General features: G+C 48.0%; 2 protein-coding genes and 1 pseudogene across 7 annotated transcripts in view; 1 reads left to right on the forward strand and 2 right to left on the reverse strand.

The window, feature by feature from the left end:
• The first annotated feature begins 547 nt into the window (after positions 1–547).
• Positions 548–1,829, forward strand: LOC105553274 (annotated as a pseudogene). The gene has a single exon (XR_001008126.1). The product of XR_001008126.1 is annotated as an L-lactate dehydrogenase B chain pseudogene (transcript).
• A 1,411-nt stretch (positions 1,830–3,240) lies between these two features.
• On the reverse strand, positions 3,241–4,665 carry LOC105553275. Its single transcript, XM_011999281.1, is given in 3 exon segments — positions 3,241–3,666; positions 3,669–3,938; positions 4,629–4,665. Coding segments are annotated over 3 exon segments (381 nt in total). The 3' UTR covers positions 3,241–3,592.
• Positions 4,666–17,982: 13,317 nt separating this feature from the next.
• The window catches only part of KAT7 (K(lysine) acetyltransferase 7), a 40,433-nt gene continuing 37,709 nt past the window's right edge, over positions 17,983–20,706 (reverse strand). For all 5 annotated transcript variants that reach the window (XM_011999285.1, XM_011999284.1, XM_011999283.1 and 2 more), the window contains 2 exons: positions 20,280–20,386; positions 17,983–19,678 (listed from right to left, as the gene is read on the reverse strand). In XM_011999285.1, the coding sequence (XP_011854675.1) occupies positions 19,577–19,678; positions 20,280–20,386 (209 nt within the window). In that variant the 3' untranslated portion in view covers positions 17,983–19,576. The remainder of the gene's footprint in view (positions 19,679–20,279; positions 20,387–20,706) is intronic.

The following is a 20,706-nucleotide window of genomic DNA, read 5'->3' on the forward strand; positions in this document are numbered from 1 at the left end:
ACCAGGGAGAAAGGGAGGTCCAGCAGAGGCAACAGCCTGTCCTGGGACAGGGGTAGTGGTTCACTGGGAAGGAGGACGTGCCTTTCCCTTGCTCCCACCGCTATGCTGGCACATGTCAAACCAAACGTAGCTTATCTGCCAACCAGAGGTCTCCGTGCCTGAAGTGTGAGATGCTATAGGATCAGTGTCTTACTCATCTTCTACAGCCCACTGCCTCACCCAATGCCGATAACAGTAACAGTAATAATGGTCAAGCCGGGTGCTCATGCCTGTAATCCCAGCACTTTGGGAGGCCAAGGCAGGCAGATCACTTGAAGTTGTGAGTTCAAGACCAGTCTGACCAACATGATGAAACCCTGTCTCTACTAAAATACAAAAATTAACTGGGCGTGGTGGCGGGGGCCTGTAATCCCAGCTACTCAGGGGCTGAGGTAGGAGGACTGCTTGAACCCAGGAGGCAGAGGCTGCAGTGAGCCGAGATTGCACCACTCCACTCCAGTCTGGGCAACAGAGCCAGACTCCATCTCAAAAAAAAAAAAAAGGCAGCTGACATTGTCTTCTCCGCATAGCTGTTACAGAGGTCTCCAGAGCCTTCTCTCCCCTGTGCAAAATGGCAACTCTTAAGGAAAAACTCACTGCACCAGTTACGGAAGAAGAGGCAACAGTCCCAAACAATAAGATCACTGTAGTGGGTGCTGGACAAGCTGGTATGGCGTGTGCTATCAGCATTCTGGGAAAGTCTCTGGCTGATGAACTTGCTCTTGTGGATGTTTTGGAAGATAAGCTTAAAGGAGAAATGATGGATCTGCAGCATGGGAGCTTATTTCTTCAGACGCTAAAATTGTGGCAGATAAAGATTATTCTGTGACTGCCAATTCTAAGACTGTAGTGGTAACTGCAGGAGTCCGTCAGCAAGAAGGGGAGAGTCGGCTCAATCTGGTGCAGAGAAATGTTAATGTCTTCAAATTTATTATTCCTCAGATCATCAAGTACAGTCCTGATTGCATGAGAATTGTGGTTTCCAACCCAGTGGACATTCTTACATATGTTACCTGGAAACTAAGTGGATTACCCAAACACTGCGTGATTGGAAATGGATGTAATCTGGATTCTGCTAGATTTCGCTACCTTGTGGCTGAAAAACTTGGCATTCATCCCAGCAGCTGCCATGGATGGATTTTGGGGGAACATGGCGACTCAAGTGTGGCTGTGTGGAGTGGCATGAATGTGGCAGGTGTTTCTCTCCAGGAATTGAATCCAGAAATGGGAACTGACATTGATAGTGAAAATTGGAAGGAAGTGCATAAGATGGTGGTTGAAAGTGCCTATGAAGTCATCAAGCTAAAAGGATACACCAACTGGGCTACTGGATTAAGTGTGGCTGATCTTATTGAATCCATGTTGAAAAATCTATCGAGGATTCATCCCGTGTCAACAATGGTAAAGGGGATGTATGGCATCGAGAATGAAGTCTTCCTGAGCCTTCCGTGTATCCTCAATGCCCGAGGATTAACCAGCGTTATCAACCAGAAGCTAAAGGATGATGAAGTTGCTCAGCTCAAGAAAAGTGCAGATACCCTGTGGGACATCCAGAAGGACCTAAAAGACCTGTGACTACTGGGCTCTAGGCTGTAGAAATTTAAAAACTACAATGTTATTAACTCTGAGCCTTTAGTTTTCATCCGTGTACATGGATCGCAGTTTGCTTTGATCTTCTTCAATATGTGAATTTGGGCTCACAGAATCAAAGCCTATGCTTGGTTTAATGCTTGCAGTATGAGCTCTTGAACAAATAAAATTAACTATTGTAGTGTGAAAAAAAAAAAAAAGGTCAGCAGGTGGTAAATATTGACCATCACGCATTGTGCTAAGAGCTCCAGGGCATTCTCTCATTTCATCCTCAAACTTTGGAAACAAGTGCTATTATTAATCCTGTTTTACAGACAAGGATTCTCGAGAAGAGTTAAGTAATGTGCCTAAGGTCACACAGCTATTTGGAATCCAGGCCTCTGTGACCACAGAGCCCTTGTTCTAGACCGATGAGTGGATAGATGGATGAATGGATCTGGGTGGATAGGTGAGAGGGAAGAACTAAATGAAGGACCATGAACTCCACGCTAGGGAGCTTGAATTCACTCGAGGGCAGTGGGGAGACACTGGAAGGTGGTGAGCAGGAGAGGCAAGTCAGTTTAGGGATTTAGAGAGATCACTTTGACAACAGGGGAAAGATCAGAGCCAATGATGCTTGAAACCTGCAGCCATTTTTCTGGCAAATCCCAATTCCCATTTGTGAGGAGCCTCATTTCTTTAAGCACTGTTATTTCTCTTAGAGCAAGACATGTGTTCTTATGCACACACAGGGACTATTGATGGAGGAGAGTGCTGGAGAGGAGGGGGCTCAAAGACAGGAAGAGACAGAAAGGGGACACTGCTAATTTCCAGGGAGAGGCTTCTCTGCACAGGGGAGCAGAGCACTAGGAAGAGAGAAGGCATATGGCCCCCTCCCTTTATTCCTAAGATGAGAAGGTCCCCTCAGGGTTTCCAGCCTGGAAGCTGCAAGCTCCAGGTCCCACACACTGCCCCACCGTGCACCTGCCACCAGGGAAACAGCCATAGGCGAGGCAGGTGTTGTATCAGAGTGTTAAGCCCTGGAATCAAATGTTAGGAGGTGGCAGTGAAGAGGTCTGATCCCTCCTCCTGAGCAGCTCCTTAATATCACTGGCTTGTCCAGCCAGGGAGGGAGGGGAGTCACAGAAACTGGCCTGGGGGTCAGTTAAGCTGAAGGAAAGAAGCAGGAACAGCTGGAAGGACCAGAAAACAGGGGAAGTTTCCCCTATCTACACTCAAGGAGCCAAAGAGCGAACCAAAGCCTGCAAGAGGCGTCTTCAGGCTGAGAGGGACTCCCAGAGGGTTCCGGGACAGTGCAGGCTCACCATGCTGCCTTGCCTCGCCCTGCTTCTCCTGATGGAGCTGTCCGTGTGCACTGTGGCAGGTGATGGTGAAGTGGAACTCAGCCCCAAAGCAGAGACCTGGATAACTGTGGCCTTGGAGGTACCTTTGGGGAGAAGCTCTGACCAGGGCAGGGGATAATCGGCAGTAGAGAGACAGATCCCCTGCATGGCTGCTGGGAGAGCAGGTAGCCTGCAAGGCAGGTTGTCTCTCTACCATGGGTAGATTCAAGGCTATGAGCCCTGGCCTGGCAGACCTCCGAAGTGTGTGTGTGTGTGTACGTGTAAGAAACTGGCACTGTCTGAAATGCTTTATATTAACTCAATCCTCCCATCAACCTCATGGGGAAGGTATCGATACATGACCACCCCTACTTCACAGATAAGGAAACTGAGGCACAGAGAAGTCAAGTATTTTGTCCAAGGTTGCACAGCTTCAAAAGTACAACTACACACTTTGCCCAAGGTCTGATTCTGTGTATCTGTGCATCTGAGGAGCTTTTCCAGAATTTTCTTTCAAGGGGATCAACTTAAACAGGACCACTATTTGGTCTCACATGTAGAAATGACCCCGCATCTGCCCCCAACTCCTGCCTGACACTCTGATTGGAGAGACAAAGATTCTGACCTCAGGGGTTCCCTAATCAGACAAGACAGGGACCAACAAGCCAGAGACAAAGACGGGTAAATAAGAGGCCAGCGCTCAGGGAAGGCTTCCGGGGGGCAGACAGGACAGAGCTGGGCCTGGCTCCTCCCATTCCCAGGATGGTAAGAACACTGGGGTAGCCTTGGCTTGTGGTCCTGGACTATGGTGAGGTCCTTGGAAGCGCTTAGAAATGGGGCCACAGGAAGAGCCACCGCATGGACAGTCCTGCATGGTGGGTTTCCTTTCTGGTTTGTCTGAATCTGGAAGTGTGTGCAGTGAGAAGGCAGCAGGGCTAGGAGTGTCTCCACTGACGCCTGCTGCTTTCCAGACATCAGTTTCCTCACCTGCAAAACGGAGGAGGGAAGTGACCCCCCAAAGCTTTTCTCCAGCATTGCCATGCTTTATAGAGTCAGTGCCAAACATCAGGGTACCTGGTCTAGAGACAGAAGCCTTGCTGGGTGATGTGGCCTCATCTATGCAGCCCCATGAGAAACATTAAAAACTTCAACTAGCGCTGCTTGACCGTCTCCCAAAAGCACCTCATCCTGCAGCTGGGTCTAATCCTTATTCTCCTTTCAGTCTCCTTTACTATCACATCCCTCTGCTTCCTAAAATACAGGACTTGGAATATGGGAGGAGAGACTGGGTTAGAAGTCAGGAAGAACTTACAAACACTGTGGGATGCTAAGCATAATTTAAGTGACGGCTGGCTGTGGAGTCTCATGCCTGTAATCCCAGCACTTTGGGAGGCTGAGGCAGGAGGACTGCTGGAGGCCAGGAGTTCAAGATCAGCCTGGGCAACACAGAAAGACCCCCATCTCTACAAAACATAAACAAAATTTGCTAGGCATGGTGATGCACGTCTGTGGCCCCAGCTACTCAAGACTGAGGTGGGAGGATCACTGGAGCCCGGGAAGTTGAGGCTGCAGGGAGTCGTGCTTGTGCCTCTCCACTCCAACCTGGGCAACAGAGCAAGACCCTGTCTTAAAAAAAAAAAAAATGAGGTGACAAGAATGGATGATCACATCACTTACCTCCCTTGCTCTCGGGGCTCCCCCAACCTGTAATCATTCCTGGAGTTGGGGATTTGGGTTAAATGGATATGGAGGGCTCTGGGTGGGGGTAGGAGTCCTTTCAGAGTGAATGGGAACCAATGTCTCCGAATGCCCCCCGCCAGGCACAGAAACCCAGTGGGGGAGAAAGGTCAGTCCTATGGAATTCGTAAGTGACCATTCTCTCCAGCTTGCACCTGAAGGCTGCCTCTTACCAAGGCAAAGTGGTTTTCAGAATGGGTCCAAATCTCCAAAGAGACTTTTCCAGTTATTGGCCAGGCTGGGCAACTCCAGCTCAAGATAGCTGCCCCAGCCACTGATGTCATGGTGGGATGTGAGGGAAGCAGATGGGAAGTGAGTGAATTAGTCCAAGGCTTAGAAAACAATCCGTTCCTGATCCTGAAAGGTACGACAACACAAGTTGTGAGAGGCAAGAGGGTTTATATTGTCCCTAGCCAGGTCCCTGCTGGTTCCAGGAGCTCCAGCGCTACCCCTAGGGAAACTGGGGATGGAAGAAAGAGCCTCTGATGCAAGCCCAGCTCCCAGCGTCCTGGCAGGCAGCTTGCATTACTCTAGGGCTCTGTTTGTCTATCTTTAGCTTTCCTGGAAAAGGGGACTCCAGCCTCTTCCCTATTCCCAGACTCTCAGAGAAAGGACTCCTCATTCAGCATTCTGTGTCCCACGTGTGCTGCGATCCTATGTGTGCCAGGCTCAGTGCCAGGAACTGGGGATACAGACGTGTGAAGACAGTCTAATGAATGTAACCCACTGTCACTCTCTCAACTAGGAAGCAACTCTCCCTTTCAGCAGAACTGAGCAAGCCCCAGTTCAGAAGTTCAGGTTAAGGTCAGAGAGGGAGAAGGCTTTGGCCAAGGTCACAGAAGCTAATGGAAGAATGAGAATGTCAATCCACAGTTCTTGGTTCAGGACGCCCGCCCCATCAGCTCAGGGATTAAAATGTCTTTGCCCAGCGTAACAGCCTCCACCCCCAGACCACATGCCATTTCCTTCCAGGAGGCCCAGGCTCTAAGGCAAGGGAAATCTGGGGCAATGGGGGAAGTGCCTGGGGAAGAGAGGTGAGTGGGCGTTAGCGTGGGGATAAGGAGGGAAGCAGTCCTGCCTTGCCTCCTGGGGACCCATCATAAGTTCACTGGCTGCCCTCTCCTCATCTATGCTGGAGACACTTCCCAAGATAGAGCAGAACCAGTACTGTGAAGTGAGACTTTGAATCTTGGCTCGGCCTCTTTCTGTGTGACCTTGGACAAGTCACTTAACCTCCTTACATCTCAGTTTCTCCATCTGTAAAATGCAGAAGACCTCTGATCCAGCCAAGGAGAAAAAAGGGTAAGTATTGCCCAAACCTGCCCTCAACATGCCCCTGGGGAGGGTTGAGTTGTCCTCAGCACAAACAAACCAGGTGGGTGAGGGGAGATGCTCTGGCCAGAGGCAGGCCAGGCTGGCATTGCTGTGCAGAGGTGGGGCCAGTATGGTTTGTCCATGCTAGGCTTTCTGGTTGTTTCCTTAGAGGGGTGGTCCTAAGGAGTGGCTGCAGGGATAGGAACAGACAATGATGGATCTAGTTCTACCAGCGTTTCAAAATTACTTTAGGTCTAAAGCCTGGAATTAGAGGGGGGAAAAAAAAAAGTCAACCACTAGAGATAAGAAGTGCTTAAATCTTCAAATCCTAGCACCCAGATGATCTTAAAAGTGCGTATCTGGGCCAGGCAGTGGCTCACGCCTGTAATTACAGCACTTTGGGAGGCCAAGGCAGCCAGATCACTTGAGGTCAGGAGTTCAAGATCAGCCTGGCCAACATGGCGACTAAAAATACAAAATACAACTAAAAATGCAAACATTAGCCCGGTGTAGTGGCAGGTGCCTGTGGTCCAAGCTACTTCGAAAGCTGAGGCTGGAGAATCACTTGAACCCAGGAGGCAGGAGTTGCAGTGAGTCAAGTCCAGCCCAGGTGACAGAGGAAGACTGTCTCAAAAAAAAAAAAAAGTACAAATCTGAGAAGCCACTACTCTGCTTAAATCTTTCAGTGAAAAGGGAAAAACAAAATCAAAAGAAAATAAACCAACCGGCCGGGTGGGTGTGGTGGTTCACACCTGTAATCCCAGCATTTTGGGAGGCTGAGGCAGGTGGATCACCTGAGGTCAGGAGTTCGAGACCAGCCTGGCCAACGTGGTGAAACCCTGTCTCTACGAAAAATATAAAAATTAGCTGGGCGTGGTGGCGGGTGCCTGTAATCCCAGCTACTCGGGAGGCTGAGACAGGAGAATTGCTTGAACCCAGGAGGCGGAGGTTGCAGTTAGCCGAGATCGAGCCACTGCATTCCAGCCTGGGCGGCAAGAGCGAGACTCTGTCTCAAAAAACAAAAAAAAGAAAAGAAACCAACTTGTACCCTCCACTCCCTCAGTGCTCTCAGGACCAAGTCCAGTCCCCTAACACGACTCACCGCATCCTTCAGGCCTGCCTCACTGACCTGACTCCCAGCCCCATCCTAACCAGCTCTCCTTCCCTGACCACCTGCCCTACACAGACAGAGCTTGTCGCCATTGCCTGGTGTGACCCTGTTCCTGGCATACTGCATTACGCTGTCTTGCTGGGTCACATGGCAGGCTGGTGTCCCCAGAATGGAGGCCCCCCAACAGGCAGGCATCAGGTCTGCTGTCGCCTCTGTATCTCCAGTTCCCAGCAGTTTCTACCTGTTAGAAGCACCACTAGGTGTCTGTGAAGGGAGAGCAGAGGGAGAATGGAGGAGCGGGAGGAAGGAATCAGTGAATGAACCAGTGAATAAATCAATCAGTCCATGGTGTTTCCTCACCTCTCGGGATGCCGGAGAAATGATTGCATCTGCAAGGCCCCAGCCCTGGCCCTGGCCCTGGCCCTGGCCCTGCCATTACCTGGTTCCCAAGACAGTCCACCTCTGCTGCCTCTCTCTTCTCTACCACTTCTCTCTCCCACCGCCAGCGTATCAGGTGGAACACACGTTCCAGGGCCTCCTGGGCAAGAGAAGTCTGTCCACAGAAGGTAGAGGAGGGCTGCTGGTGGTTGCAAGGGCATCATGGGAAAATGGCCATACACTTTGCTGCCAGTCTCCAAGGTGGGGGTTGGGCAGCTAGACAGACAGGCTCCCCACAAGCCATCATGGGGAGGCCCCCAGGGGAGGCAGTCGAGTGCAAGGAGGTGGTCTTTTTGATGATCCAAGACTGAAATCGCTTTGGCCCAGAAGCTGCACCCTCCCCACCCATGACACACCCAGGCACACTCTGCCCTGCCCCCACCCCTGCCCCTCAGGGCCAGCTGAAACCATAGGGACTGAAGCCTAGTTTTCCAGACCTTGGAACATCCCCTATTCCCTCACTGTTTGCAAAGCTCTAATCACTGATCGTTATACTAATCATTGATCATTAGAGGGTCACGCCTTTAGTCTTCAGAGATTTTCTGCCTTCAACAACTGTAAGTAAGTGCAGATCACTCTGGGAGGAATAACACCATAAGCAGTTATCAGCTCACACCTTCTAGCAGAGGCCACAGCCCCAAATGGTTCCAGGGGACCAGACATGAAAGTAGGTAAATCAATCAGGTTGGGGAAAGGTCACGGCTCAAGTGAGTGGGCACAAGAGGACAGGCAGTGGGCGCCCCAGCAGGTCACAGATACTGAGCTCCAGTCTGCCTTCCCTAGTGCCTAACCTCTTCCACTGGAGCTGCAGACTTCTGGACCCCTCCCCTCCCTAGCACCCCTGGTAGAACACCTGCTCGACTCACTCCATTCAAGAGCCGTGGAAGTCACCTCGATAACAAATAGAGATGAACGTTCCTCCATGCATGGTGTGGGCAGGAATATTAGGAGTCAGTCATCATTTTTCAGAGATGGGAAGCTACTGGCCCAAAGTCACACAGTGAGCTGATAACAGAGTCAGGACTAAACTGTGTCTCCTGCTTCCTAGTTCATGTCAGCTGCCATGTTCCCAGGACTCTTGGATAGCCTTCCCCACCTTTAAAGAGGATAACTGAGGGTGGGCTCCATCCATGCTCTGGAGGCATTAGCAACTGAATAATGGAAGATATGACAGATGAGCCTGCAATTCCATTGCCCTAGATATCTTCAGACAGGAGAGAGGGGTTAGGAAGATGAAGGCCTTCAGTGTGACTAGGGAAGACTTCCAAGGGTGGAGGAGCCAGACAAGACCCCCCCACTAACCATGGTTCATACACCAAACTCTCCCCAGGCAGAGAGGATGAGGCCCAAGGTTCAGAGTAAAAGCCCCCACCGCAGACTTCCCAGAGGACGTGGTGCCGCTTCTTCCTACCTGGATGTCACAGCTGACAAGCCGGCGGGCCAACTCTCTTCTCTGTGTCTCCTGTCCTCATCGCTGGCACTTCACACAAGGCCCACACTGAACCCACTGGGTTTCTTCCTGGACTCTCGGTGTCAGGCAGCAGTCCTGCATAAATGCAGTCTTCGCCGTTGCAAGCTGCATTGACTCTGCCCTCCCTCACACTCAGAGCTGGCATCTCACTGCACAGCAGTGAGGAGACTCGCACACTCTGTAGCCTGTGCTTAGCACACAGTAGGCACTCAATAAATGAGTGACCAGTGAACGGCTCCTTCTCTGGTGCAGAGCAAAGGGCAGGAATGGCCTGGGCTCTGTAGACTCTTCAGCGGCCTCACTGATATGTCAAGAGGCCAAGAGCCCTTTCAGAGAATCGCAGAGAAATACCGAACAGCCCCGGTCCTGCCCCCAGGTGGGAAAACAGGCTTGGGACCCAGGTAAGGATGACAGAAACAGGAAAGAGACCATGACAGGATGGGAAGGGATTGCAGGCATTTTGGAATGGAAGGGATTTGAAAACAAGGGGTCTTTCTTCCCTTTAGGGTCCTCTGAAACCCAAGCCTGAAAGAAAACACCCTCTCCCTACTCACAGACATGATCTCAAGGGCTCAAATGCATGTCTCCTGACTCAGAGAACAGGGTTCCAGGTTATTCATCAGTTGTCTTGTATAAGGTGACTCTTCAACTAACTGTCTTATGGTTAAGACACAGTCTCACTCTTGAGCACCTTAGAAGAGCAAAACAGTTCCCAACCTCAGGGAGCCCCAGACTGAGGAGGCAACTGTTCCTGCACTAGCAGTTTATAGGGAGGTGGGACACAGAAGACCCCTTAGAAAGCAGCGCATGAGCCAGCATGAAATCCTGGAGGCAAACCTAGGTTCTAAATATGGCGGGGCTCAACCAAGGAATGCACTGGGAATTGTGTGTGGGTCCAGCAGTAAAAGAGGCTCATTAATCCACTAGGCTACAAAGCATTTAGCTTCTGTGTCCCTTTCTCCAAAAAAAAAAAAAAAAGAAAACAGGTTAGGAGTTTTTCTGGGTGTTTGATTCTTTGCAGGTGGGTAGAGAGGAGCTGGGAGCTGGGCTATGTTTAAAACGAGGGGGCCAGGCATGGTGGCTCACACCTGTAATCCTAGCACTTTGGGAGGCTGAGGCAGGCAGATCATGAGGTCAGGAGTTTGAGACCTGCCTGGCCAACATAGTGAAACCCCGTCTCTACTAAATATATAAAAATTAGCCAGCATGGTGGCACGCACCTGTAGTTCCAGCTACTTGGGAGGCTGAGGCAGAAGAATCGTTTGAACCCAGGAAGCAGAGGTTATTGTGAGCCAAGATCACGCCACTGCACTCCAGCCTGGACAACAGAGCGAGACTCTGTCTAAAAAAAAAAAAAAAAAAAAAAAAAAGGAGGGGAAGCAGGCGTGCTGGTACAGAAGGCAGGACCCTCCTGTGGGTGCCAGAAAAGGCTTTAGTGACAACAAAGGCGGCTGCAAGGAGGAGGCCAAATGGTACCAGCACAGGCAGGAAGAGTCCTTGCACTTAACCTGTAGTGACGTACTCTCTCTCCCAAGACTGAATGTTCACTGTGAGCCCCGAATAAACCTCAGGGTCCCGTTTTCTCCATCTTCACACCTTACTATCATGTCCAGCAATGAATATGGGAGTGGGGGCCAGTGCAAGCCTCCTCCTTGGAACTCTGACACTGCTGCAGAATTTTCCAGTTAATGTACTTCCCATCTCACCCACTCCTAACCTCCTAACCCACCAGGCATCCCCAGTGCCTACTCCACCCCACCCAGCCACCAGTGAGGTGCCAAGAGGTGGTTCACTGCAATAACCCAACTCAAAGCACCAGTAAAGAGGGCTGAAAACCTCATTCTTGTGTTTGAAGAAAAAAGTGAACTCACCAGTTTCACCTCTGTGCCAGCATTTCACTAGGAACTCAGATGGGACCGGGGATATGAATGAAGTGTGAGATTGGAATTTGCCCTTGAAGACCTCACAGTATTATAGGAGAGCCAAGATGTACTAACGGATGCAAATCCCGCATTCCACTCCCCAGTCCTATCTTTCTCAAGCTCACCACGTTCACTCCTGCTTCTGGCTTCTGCACATACCATTCTTTCCATCCTGGTGAATGAATTCTTTGCCAAGATCCATTTCTCTGTAAAGGTTTTCCAGCCCAGGAAACACTCGTCCATTCCCTCCTTGGCATTCCCGAAATGCCTGACAAGTTCTTTCATTCAGCACTTCCTCTATGTTACAATGTTGATGTTGTAATTAATGATTTACCTCCCCTGCAAAACAGGGTTTCTGAAGAACACAGACCGCATCTTATTATCTTTGTGTCCTCAGCGCCAACAAAAGTGCTTGGCACGAGAGGTCCCTGGAGAGCATTGTGATGGAGGAGTCCTCGAGGAGTCTGTCTCTAGGAGCCAAACTTAATACAAGTAACTGAAATAAACAGTAGAGCTGCTACTTCCTGAATACGTCCCACAGTTCTCAAACTCGGCCTGTCCATACACTGAACTGCTGATCCACTGCCCCAAAACTACTCCTCACCATCTTCCCCATCTCTACAAACGGCACCTCCACGCACCCAGCTACAAACCTGGGAGTTTCCCTCAATTCTTCAAACCTAACTCATTATCCCCTAGCTGTTGAACATTCCACAATCTATCTGGAGTCCACCTACTTCTTGCTATCTTGTCACTGTTGGTAGCAGCCACCTTCCTCCCTTGTCTTGGAGGGCAGCAGCCTCCTGGCAGACCTCCTTGCTTTCCACCCTCAAGCCAGCCAGCTACCCCCAGCCTTTGTCCACTGGAGCGTGACCTTTTAAAATGAGAAATAGGATCGAGTCCATCCCTTGTTGGCCACAGTCCAACAGTGTCCTAGCATACACTTGACATTCTTGCAGAAACCTCCAGGGCCCGGTGCTCTCTAGTCCCTCTCCTCTGGGTTGTCACAATCATCACCAGGCTCTCTCAGACACACACACCAAATGCTGGCCTGCTCTGGGATCTGGACACTGCCCCAGTCCCTCTACTCCATATTGCCCCCACCCCACTAACTCATCTTTCAGCTCCCAGGATAAAGGCCCTTTTTCAGACAGGGGTTACCACTGGTTCCCCAGACTCAACTAATTCCCACCTTAGTTGGTGGGCACAACAGAACTTGTTTACTGACTACATGAATGAATATATGGCAGGTACTGCAAGCGAATTTTCCACAATTTTATCCCCATTCTGCCAATGTGGGATAAGCCACTTGCTTCAAGTTACAAAGGAAATGACGGTCAGGATTTGGGCTATGGTGGCTTGACTTCACATGCATTAACCCTCACACTTGGTCTATGTCATGATAGTTCAGACAAGTCTCAGGCAGAATTAGGGGCCTATTTGGGTGGGAAACATTTCCAAAAGCCCTACCCCAGGACACCAGTCCAAGAGGCTCCTTCCAGATCAAATCATTTTAGGAAATGTTATATCCTGTGTCTTCTTGGAAAACCCCAATGCCCATTAGCCCACTGAAGGTTTTGGGAAATCTTGAAGACAAGGAACATACTGGTATTATCTTTATTTTTTTATTTTTTGAGACAGGGTCTTGCTCTGTCACCCACGCTGGAGCACACTGGTGGGATCTCAGATGACCACAGCCTTGACTTCTTGGGCTCAGGTGATCCTCCTACCTCAGCCTCCCGAGTAGCTGGCACTACAGGTGCACACCACCACGCCCAGCTAATTTTTTTGTAGAGATTGGGTCTCCCTATGTTGCCCAGGCTGGTCTCAAACTCCTGGGCTCAAGTGATCCTCCCACCTCAGCTTCCCAAAGTGCTGGGCTTACAAGTGTGAGCCACCATGACTGGCCTGATACTAACTTTGGAAACACTCGGTGTTTTCCAAATTTATCTGACCACAGAACTTTTTGCCTATACTTTGGAATTTAGTGGAACACACTTCATGGAACGTTGAAGTGGAGGCTTTCTCAGTAAATACAAGAAAGGGAATAATAGACTAATCCTGTTGCACGTTGAGGTTATGTGTAAGGGAATGATGAAAGCTACGTGTAGGTTGAGTCAGCTTACAGAAAGACTTGAAAGCCAAGATAAACATGAATTTAATCCACTGAGCAATGAGAAGCCACGTGAATTCTGGAGCACGCAAGTGATGAGCAGTATCTTGACAGCAGAAGAAGGCTGGGCGCAGCGGCTCATGCCTGTAATCCCAACACTTTGGGAGGCCAAGGCAGGCTGATTGCTTGAGCTCCGCTTGAAACCAGCCTGGGCAACATGGTGAAACCTCGTCTCTACTGAAAATACAAAAAGTTAGCCAGGCATGGTAGTGCATGCCTGTGGTCTCAACTACTCTGGAGGTTGAGATGGGAGAATCGCTGGAGCCTGGGAAGGCGAGGCTGCAGTGAGCTGTGATTGTACCACTGCACTCCAGCCTGGGTGACAGAAAGAGATCCTGTCTCATAAATCAGTCAATCAATCAATACATACATACACACATACATATAGAAGGATATTCTTCAGTTTTCCTGATCCACTTAAGGAGGTGGCTAAGAATTCCAAGGCCAGCCAGTTACCTCAGAAGCAATTTGACTGACAGCTGACACGATAAATAACCAAACGAGGTGAACTGTCTGAGGCTGCCATTTACACAGAATATAAACAGTGTCCCTTGGAATTGCACAAGGTGGTAGCCGCCTTCCTCTAGGCACATCTGGCTTCCAATCAACCTACAGGGCAAACTGAATTCCAGCCCTTCAGTTTCCAAAGTCCCCTTGTTTCACTTCTCGATTGCCATGTATCAAACCATTCCAAAACGTGTGGTTAAAACAGTACTCTCACAATTCTCTGGGTTAACAGGGCTCAGCTAGATGTCTTTAGTGTCATGTGGTATCAGCAAGGGCCACTCATGAGGGTGCATTCAGCTGGGAGTCTGGCGGGGTTGAAACCTTCAAGAGACACAAGTCTGGGCTTTTAGTTGTGTGTGACTAGAGCACCTTGGTTCTCCTATGCATCGTCTCTCACCATTCAGTAATTTAGCCCAAGCTTCTCTTTTGAAAACATGTCAGCGCATTTTCAAGAACAAAAGTGGAAGCTACCGAAATATCACTTCCATAACATCCTATTAGTCAAAACAAGTCACAAGTTCAGCCCACACTGAGGAAAAAAATAGACCTTATTGGAAGTAGCACGTGCACAGAGGATGAGAGCAATTGCTGGTGGCCATCTTTGGAGATGATCTACCATACCTCTAAATTTGTGAGATAAGAGTGTAGGTTTCTGATAACTTTGGAATTGAATGTACGGTAAGCTGTTTCCAGAAACAAATGCCCAATTAAGAACAAAGACGGGTTTCTTGGAACGAACATGACTTGTCGAGGATAAAGATGTTTATATCTCACATGGAACATTTGTGAGGAACCATGGAGCCAGAGTTGTGCAATCGCACAGGTTATTTTCTCCACTCTTGGGCACAAGTAAACAAATCCCCAAACCCCCAAATGGTAACAACATGACCTGGACTTAAAGGTATTGCACAAGAAGTGAGGGGCAAACTGATGTTTTGGCACCAGGGACATTTCTCATTGCTGGGCAATCCTTTGTTTCCTTCTTAGTGACATTCATTGGGATTTTGTTGCAGATACCACACAGGAAGAAGGCTATTAAACTGCCCCTATCAGCAGGAAACAGTCTGGAGGAGGCAGTCACACATAATTTTGTGGAAGAAAGTGCTGAGGCAAAACCAGTTGAGGTCCGATTCCATGATCCCAACAGCAAAGGGTGGCTTCTAGAAGTCCTAGCACACATCACATACTATCACTCAGCAAAGCAGTTTTCATATTTTATTCTCATGACATTCAATACCTTGATATGCTATACATATGTGCACCTGTGAGACACATGAGGTAGAGGAAATTAATGCCGAGAGCCTCAGTGAGCCAGGCCTTCTCCCTGCTGCCATTCATTTCACTTGATGGGATTGGTTATTTGAGCCTGAGCACACTAAGAACTAGCTGAGGGGTTGTGTGTTAAGAGGATTCCTGCTGTCTCACTGGGGCTTCTTCTCAAACCAGGGTTTCCTAATTCCACGTCCAAGAATGGACTTCAAAGGCACAATTTCCTCAACTATAGGCAAATGTGTGTGTATTTACAAAGGTGATTTTTAAAAATCCAGTGCTTTAATCAGAGTCTCACAGGACAGAAGAAAAAAGTGGTAAAAGGATCATGGCCGAGCTGTGCTGCTTGATCCTGGTGCAGCCCCTAAGACTTTGTTTTGACCCACTCAGAACTATAGGGACAAATCAGGACAAATCAAAGTAGAGGACAAGTCAAAAGCATCACCTTGTCATTTAAAGGTTATACCACACTGTTAAAACTTACTTGGCTGGGCATGGTGGCTCCTGCCTGTAATCCCAGCACTTTGGGAGGCTGTGAGTGGATCACCTGAGGTCAGGAGTTCGAGACCAGCCCGGCCAACATGGTAAAACCTTGTCTCTAGTAAAAACATAAAAATTAGCCAGGCGAGATGGTGGGCGCCTGTAATCCCTGCTACTTGGGAGGCTGAGGCAGGAGAATTGCTTGAACCCGGGAGGCAGAGGTTGCAATGAGACAAGATCATGCCACTGCACTTCAGCCTGGGTGACAAGAGTGAGACACCATCTTGAAAACAAAACCAAAAAAAATTACTTAATATGACTCATTATCCCCAGATAGGAAATGGGAAAATAGCATGGAAGCATCAGATGACCAGACCTCATGGTAACAATGCCAAAAGTATGGGATTTGGACTCAGGGAAGCAAGGCTGTCTCATTCTGTTGCTCTAACACAGCAGCAAGACCGCTATGAGCCTCAATTTTTCATCTGGCAGAGGGCTATAATATCCACCTTACTGTGCTGTGGTGAGGAATGAAGAAAACCACAGAAGTAAAGGGACAATGCTTCCTATCCTAAATCAGAAACAATGCCACCATGAGGTACATCTTTTGCTTCCTGGTTTAGCTCTGTAGCCCCCCAAAGTTGCTGCTTGTAAAGCCAACTAACATCAATCAATTCTGTTTTTTGTTTTTTTGAGACAGGGTCTCATTCTGTCACCCAGGCTGGAGTGCAGTGGCATCATCTCAACTCACTGCAAGCTCTACCTCCTGGGTTCAGGCGATTCTCATGCCTCAGCCTCCCGAGTAGCTGGGACTACAGGCACATGCCCACGTCTAATTTTTCTGTTTTTTGTAGAGCTGGGATTTCATCATGCTGCCCAGGCTAGTCTCGAATTCCTGGGCTCAAGGAATCTGCCCACTTTGGCCTCCCAAAGTGCTGAGATTACAGACTATTACAGAGCTATCATGGCTGGCTTAAAAATCAGTCCTTTTTACTGTAATGAGTTGAGTTGGTTAATAATTAAAAAAATAATAAGAAGAAAAAAACGTAAAAAGAAAATCAATCCCTTTGCCTGAAAGTTTTCACCAGTTTCATTATTATCCTTGTAAGGGAAGCCATTAGAAACATGGGTGCCTATAACAAAGAAATCCAACTAGAAGGGAGAGGAGGATTCATCATTAAGGAATCAAAAAAAGTTGTGGAAGCAAACGGTAGAGGGGAGGGTGCGGGCTATCAAGGTAGACAGACCAGAATTGAAGTTTCTGGATTCGCTGCTTACTTCCACCTTGGATTCCAGGTCTCCTTTGGCAAACCAGTGTACACATCTACTGCACAGGGCTAGTATGAGGGTCAAATGAGGCAGTATGAAGGTACGGTGACAACCACATGGGAAGCAACCAGCCCATGCTACAGCTCTCTTCCTCCAGAAATAAGAGTAGGTACTTCCATTGAGCAGGTTTCAGTAATAATTTCAGACTTTTGCTCTTCTAATAAAGGAGCTTAAGCAGCTAAGCTTCTGTTATGCAGATAAGAGGGAGTTAAAAGCTGGGTGCAGTGGCTCAAAGCTGTAATCCCAGCACTTTGGGAGGCCATCACCTGAAGTCAGGAGTTCGAGACCAGCCCGGCCAACATGATGAAACCCTGTATCTACTAAAAATATAAAAATTAGCTGGGCATGGTGGCATGCACCTGTAATCCCAGCTACTCGGAAGGCTGAGACAGGAGAACCACTTGAACCTGGGAGGCGGAGGTTACAGTCAGTCGAGATCGGCCACTGCACTCCAACCTGGGTGACACAGCCAGACTCTGACTCAAAAAAAAAAAAAAAGAGGGAGTGAAATGGGATAGTCTTACTCAAAATTGCCAAGGGAAGTCTGTTCCCACACTTGTGGGGGTTTAAATGAGATAATAAATTCTTTTATTTTTCAGTGAGTAAAGTGGGATGGCAAAGCGAGTGGAGGCTTGGGATCAGGACTGTGCAAAAAACTTCAACTGTATGGGTTCTCACCACTACTGGCCACAGTGAGCAAAACCATTCCAGCACATACAATTCCCAGCCTCCTCCTTTCCACCATACAGAGGTAAGTGCTCAGCCACCCTTTTCCTGTGCTGGGTATATCTTACAGGAAAATGCAGCTATTTTCAAAAATAATCATTTCAACCTGGGAGTCAATAATTAGACGTGACATTGCTCAATACTGGTGAATGAACCTGGAAATGAGAAGGGATATCTGTTCCCATCTCCCACAGGCATCAACTGTACCCCCATATATCCTAACTTCCTATTGGTTCCTTTGCCCCTAAAATCAGTGAAAAATGGCACTTAGTGAAAGAATGGGTAATACTGACTAATCATTGCTATGTATACTGATTAGCTGGAACCAAAGTGAGGCAGATCAAATTTGTGCCACCATCTAGATAAGTTCAGAGTGAGCACTCCCTCGATCTTTATAGACAGCCTGCATCACAGGGAAAAACATTCCACAGCCACAAACCACATCCCTCAACAGTGTACTGCTAGGCAAAGCAAATCCTAAGTGCGTTTACTATGAGTAGCAGATTGTGTGCATCATTTTCATATATAAATGAGAGCCCCCAGATAAAACAGACTTGAGCAGAGAACATGCTTTATTGAGGAGTACATATAGAAGAGCACATTCTACCACATGTGGGGAAGGGTTTAGCTTCTGTAAAAGGCCTTTACCCCTTAAGAAAACCCCTAGTGAAGTTGATTTTGGATAAATTTTAACAGTGACACTGAAACTGGAGGGGAGCTGCCACTGAACATGCTTAAAATTAGCTCCCCCAACCCACAGTGAATATAAGTAGTGTACAGAGATGACAAGAGAAAGGCACAAATGACCGGAGTCAGGGATTGTGGTGAGGGCTCCACATGAAGACAGCATGTTGGAGGAGACCACGTTGGGAAGGGTGACATGTCATACATCAAAAGTTGCCCCAAGATAGCAGGTTATAATGGGCTACAGAGAAATTAGAGGGAACATCTCTTCCTTCACTTGAACAACACCAAAAATAGAAGACCAGAGAATAGAAGGACGGTGACAAATCCCAAAAAGGAAATGGAGGAGGAGTTTGTGGAAGGGCAGAAGCACTTTAATCCTAGAGGGAGGGTGAGGCACTGTTGAAAAGAGAAGCAAACCTTGGCAGGAGTGGCCATTCTGCCTTGCTGAGTCATGAGCTGAGATATGAAAGTCACTTTCAATCATTTTCAACTTCTCCCAGGGCATTGAGACAGAATCAGTGCAATGTATACAGAAGTAAAGATGTACTGTATCAGACTAGTGGAGGTGAAAAGATTTCTGCAGTATAATTAATCAGTTAACATGCAGCATGAAAGGGAGAAGTGGACATTACTTTGGCACCTGCAAACGTAAAAAGGGACTGCGAGTAAAGAGAGAAGGAAATATTTACTAGTGGGTACTTCACGGTGAGGCAAAAAGTAGTATCCGCTCCCTTTCACCAAGACACTGCCCACTGCCCACAGGTGAACTCAAATCAAACCCAGAACTACCACTTCTTCATTCTTCTCTCCATCTCATTCAGATCAATTATATGCTATTACCAAGACTAGTCCCTGGGAAACTCTTCAGAAGTATTTGGCTCTGGTAAGCCCAATACAGATCAAAAAGAGGTCTCTTAATCAAAATGAAGGAAAGAAATTTAAAGCAAGATGAAACCCAAAGTGAATGGATCCCCTGCCAATCCACACACACTCACAAGTGCCACCTCTTCCCTGCCCCTCCATAGAACACACACATAAGGAGTAACTGGAAAGGTCCTGGTGGTGGCAGCCATATTTGGAGGTCTGGTGACCAGGCGGCAAGCACTAGTACCACGCTTAGAAGACACAACACAACCTCATGGGGCGAGAGGACATGAGGAGAGAACCAGTGACTGGACAGGTACAGTACCATAACAGAACTCCTTGGGTCAGTGCTGAGAGACCTGCACTCAAGTCTAATACAGATCCCATCCAGGCAACCTCACTGAGGCCGAAACAACAGTTCCTCAGAACCAGCGTCTGCAGTGTACACAAAGGTCGGAGCCAGAACAGTCCTGAGGGGGATGGCCTTCCCAAAGGATACTGTACTTGCCAATCACAAGAGCAACAGAAATGACAGACAGATCCCTAGGGTACGGATTCCTACTGCTGGGGTTCGCTGGCTCGGAATGACAGGTCACTTTAAGTGCCCTTGGGAGGGGTCCATTTTAAGCAGCTGGGATCCATGGTTTTATTGGAGTTGGACCTTTTGGCCTCTTTGGCTATCCACTCATCAATCAGGTCCTAGGGGAGAACAATGGGAAAAAGGATTATATACTTTCAACTCAAATGCCTTTACATAGATTCCAAAATAACTAACCACCAAGAAGGAATTGCCAAAGGTTTAACAACATATTAGGGTATAAAAAAATACTATCTTTTGACTTACAAACGACTTTTCTATCTAATCCATTCTTCCTACTTTACCCTCAGTGAGAAATGAAAATCATCGCTCACCTACCTTTATTGTATGTATGAAACAATTTTAAAAATTAGAAGTGAGTATGAGTTGAGACAGCATTTGTGAAGATTCCTCTACAGATGGGCAATTTCCTCCCATGTAAGAAAATCATCAAATGACAGAAGTGCTGTACAACATAAAGCTGCTTAACCGGAGCTGCTTAACTTGTGTCATCCAAATTTGAGACAGGAGCTTACCAAAACCTTCTGATACGGGTAAGGCAATGCAGGCATCACTGCCAGCTACAGAAACGAGACCCAGTAAAAGGGGCATGTAGCCAAACTCCTTTAAGGGAAGGTTCTCTTGAGTCGTAAGGCCCCTACTTTGCTCTGCTAAGCCTTGAAGGACATCCAACAATGAGCAAGCTGCTGATGAAAACCTTACCTGTCTCTTTAAAACTAGGTGTTTTCCCTTCCAGTACTTGAGCATCTGAAGGGCTTGTAGAGTGCTGACAATGTCTACAGGATTCACAGCCGTCTCCTGACTGATTTCTGAAACAGAAGAGCTACTGACAACCTGACCAAAGTGCAGGTTCCCACCCCTTTACCCCCAACCAAGGTCTACTTTCCCTTAAAGGAAATCCAAATGGACAGAATCTTCTGTACTCAACCCAATCTGTTTAGAAGGAGTTTACAAAGTATTCATTTGACCAGTCCAAATAACTACAGAAGGATATTACAGCAAGAAGCTATTCTTGGCCCCTTAGAAATCAAGGTCAAATATAGACCAAACTAAATTGTTCCACCCCTGCATAAATACACAGGGATGTCTTTCTCAGAAAGATGAACCAAAAGATCTGAAGTTTTTCTTC

The sequence above is a fragment of the Mandrillus leucophaeus genome, unplaced genomic scaffold (genome assembly GCF_000951045.1).
Source record: "Mandrillus leucophaeus isolate KB7577 unplaced genomic scaffold, Mleu.le_1.0 Scaffold59, whole genome shotgun sequence".
NCBI classification, from domain to species: Eukaryota; Metazoa; Chordata; class Mammalia; order Primates; family Cercopithecidae; genus Mandrillus; species Mandrillus leucophaeus.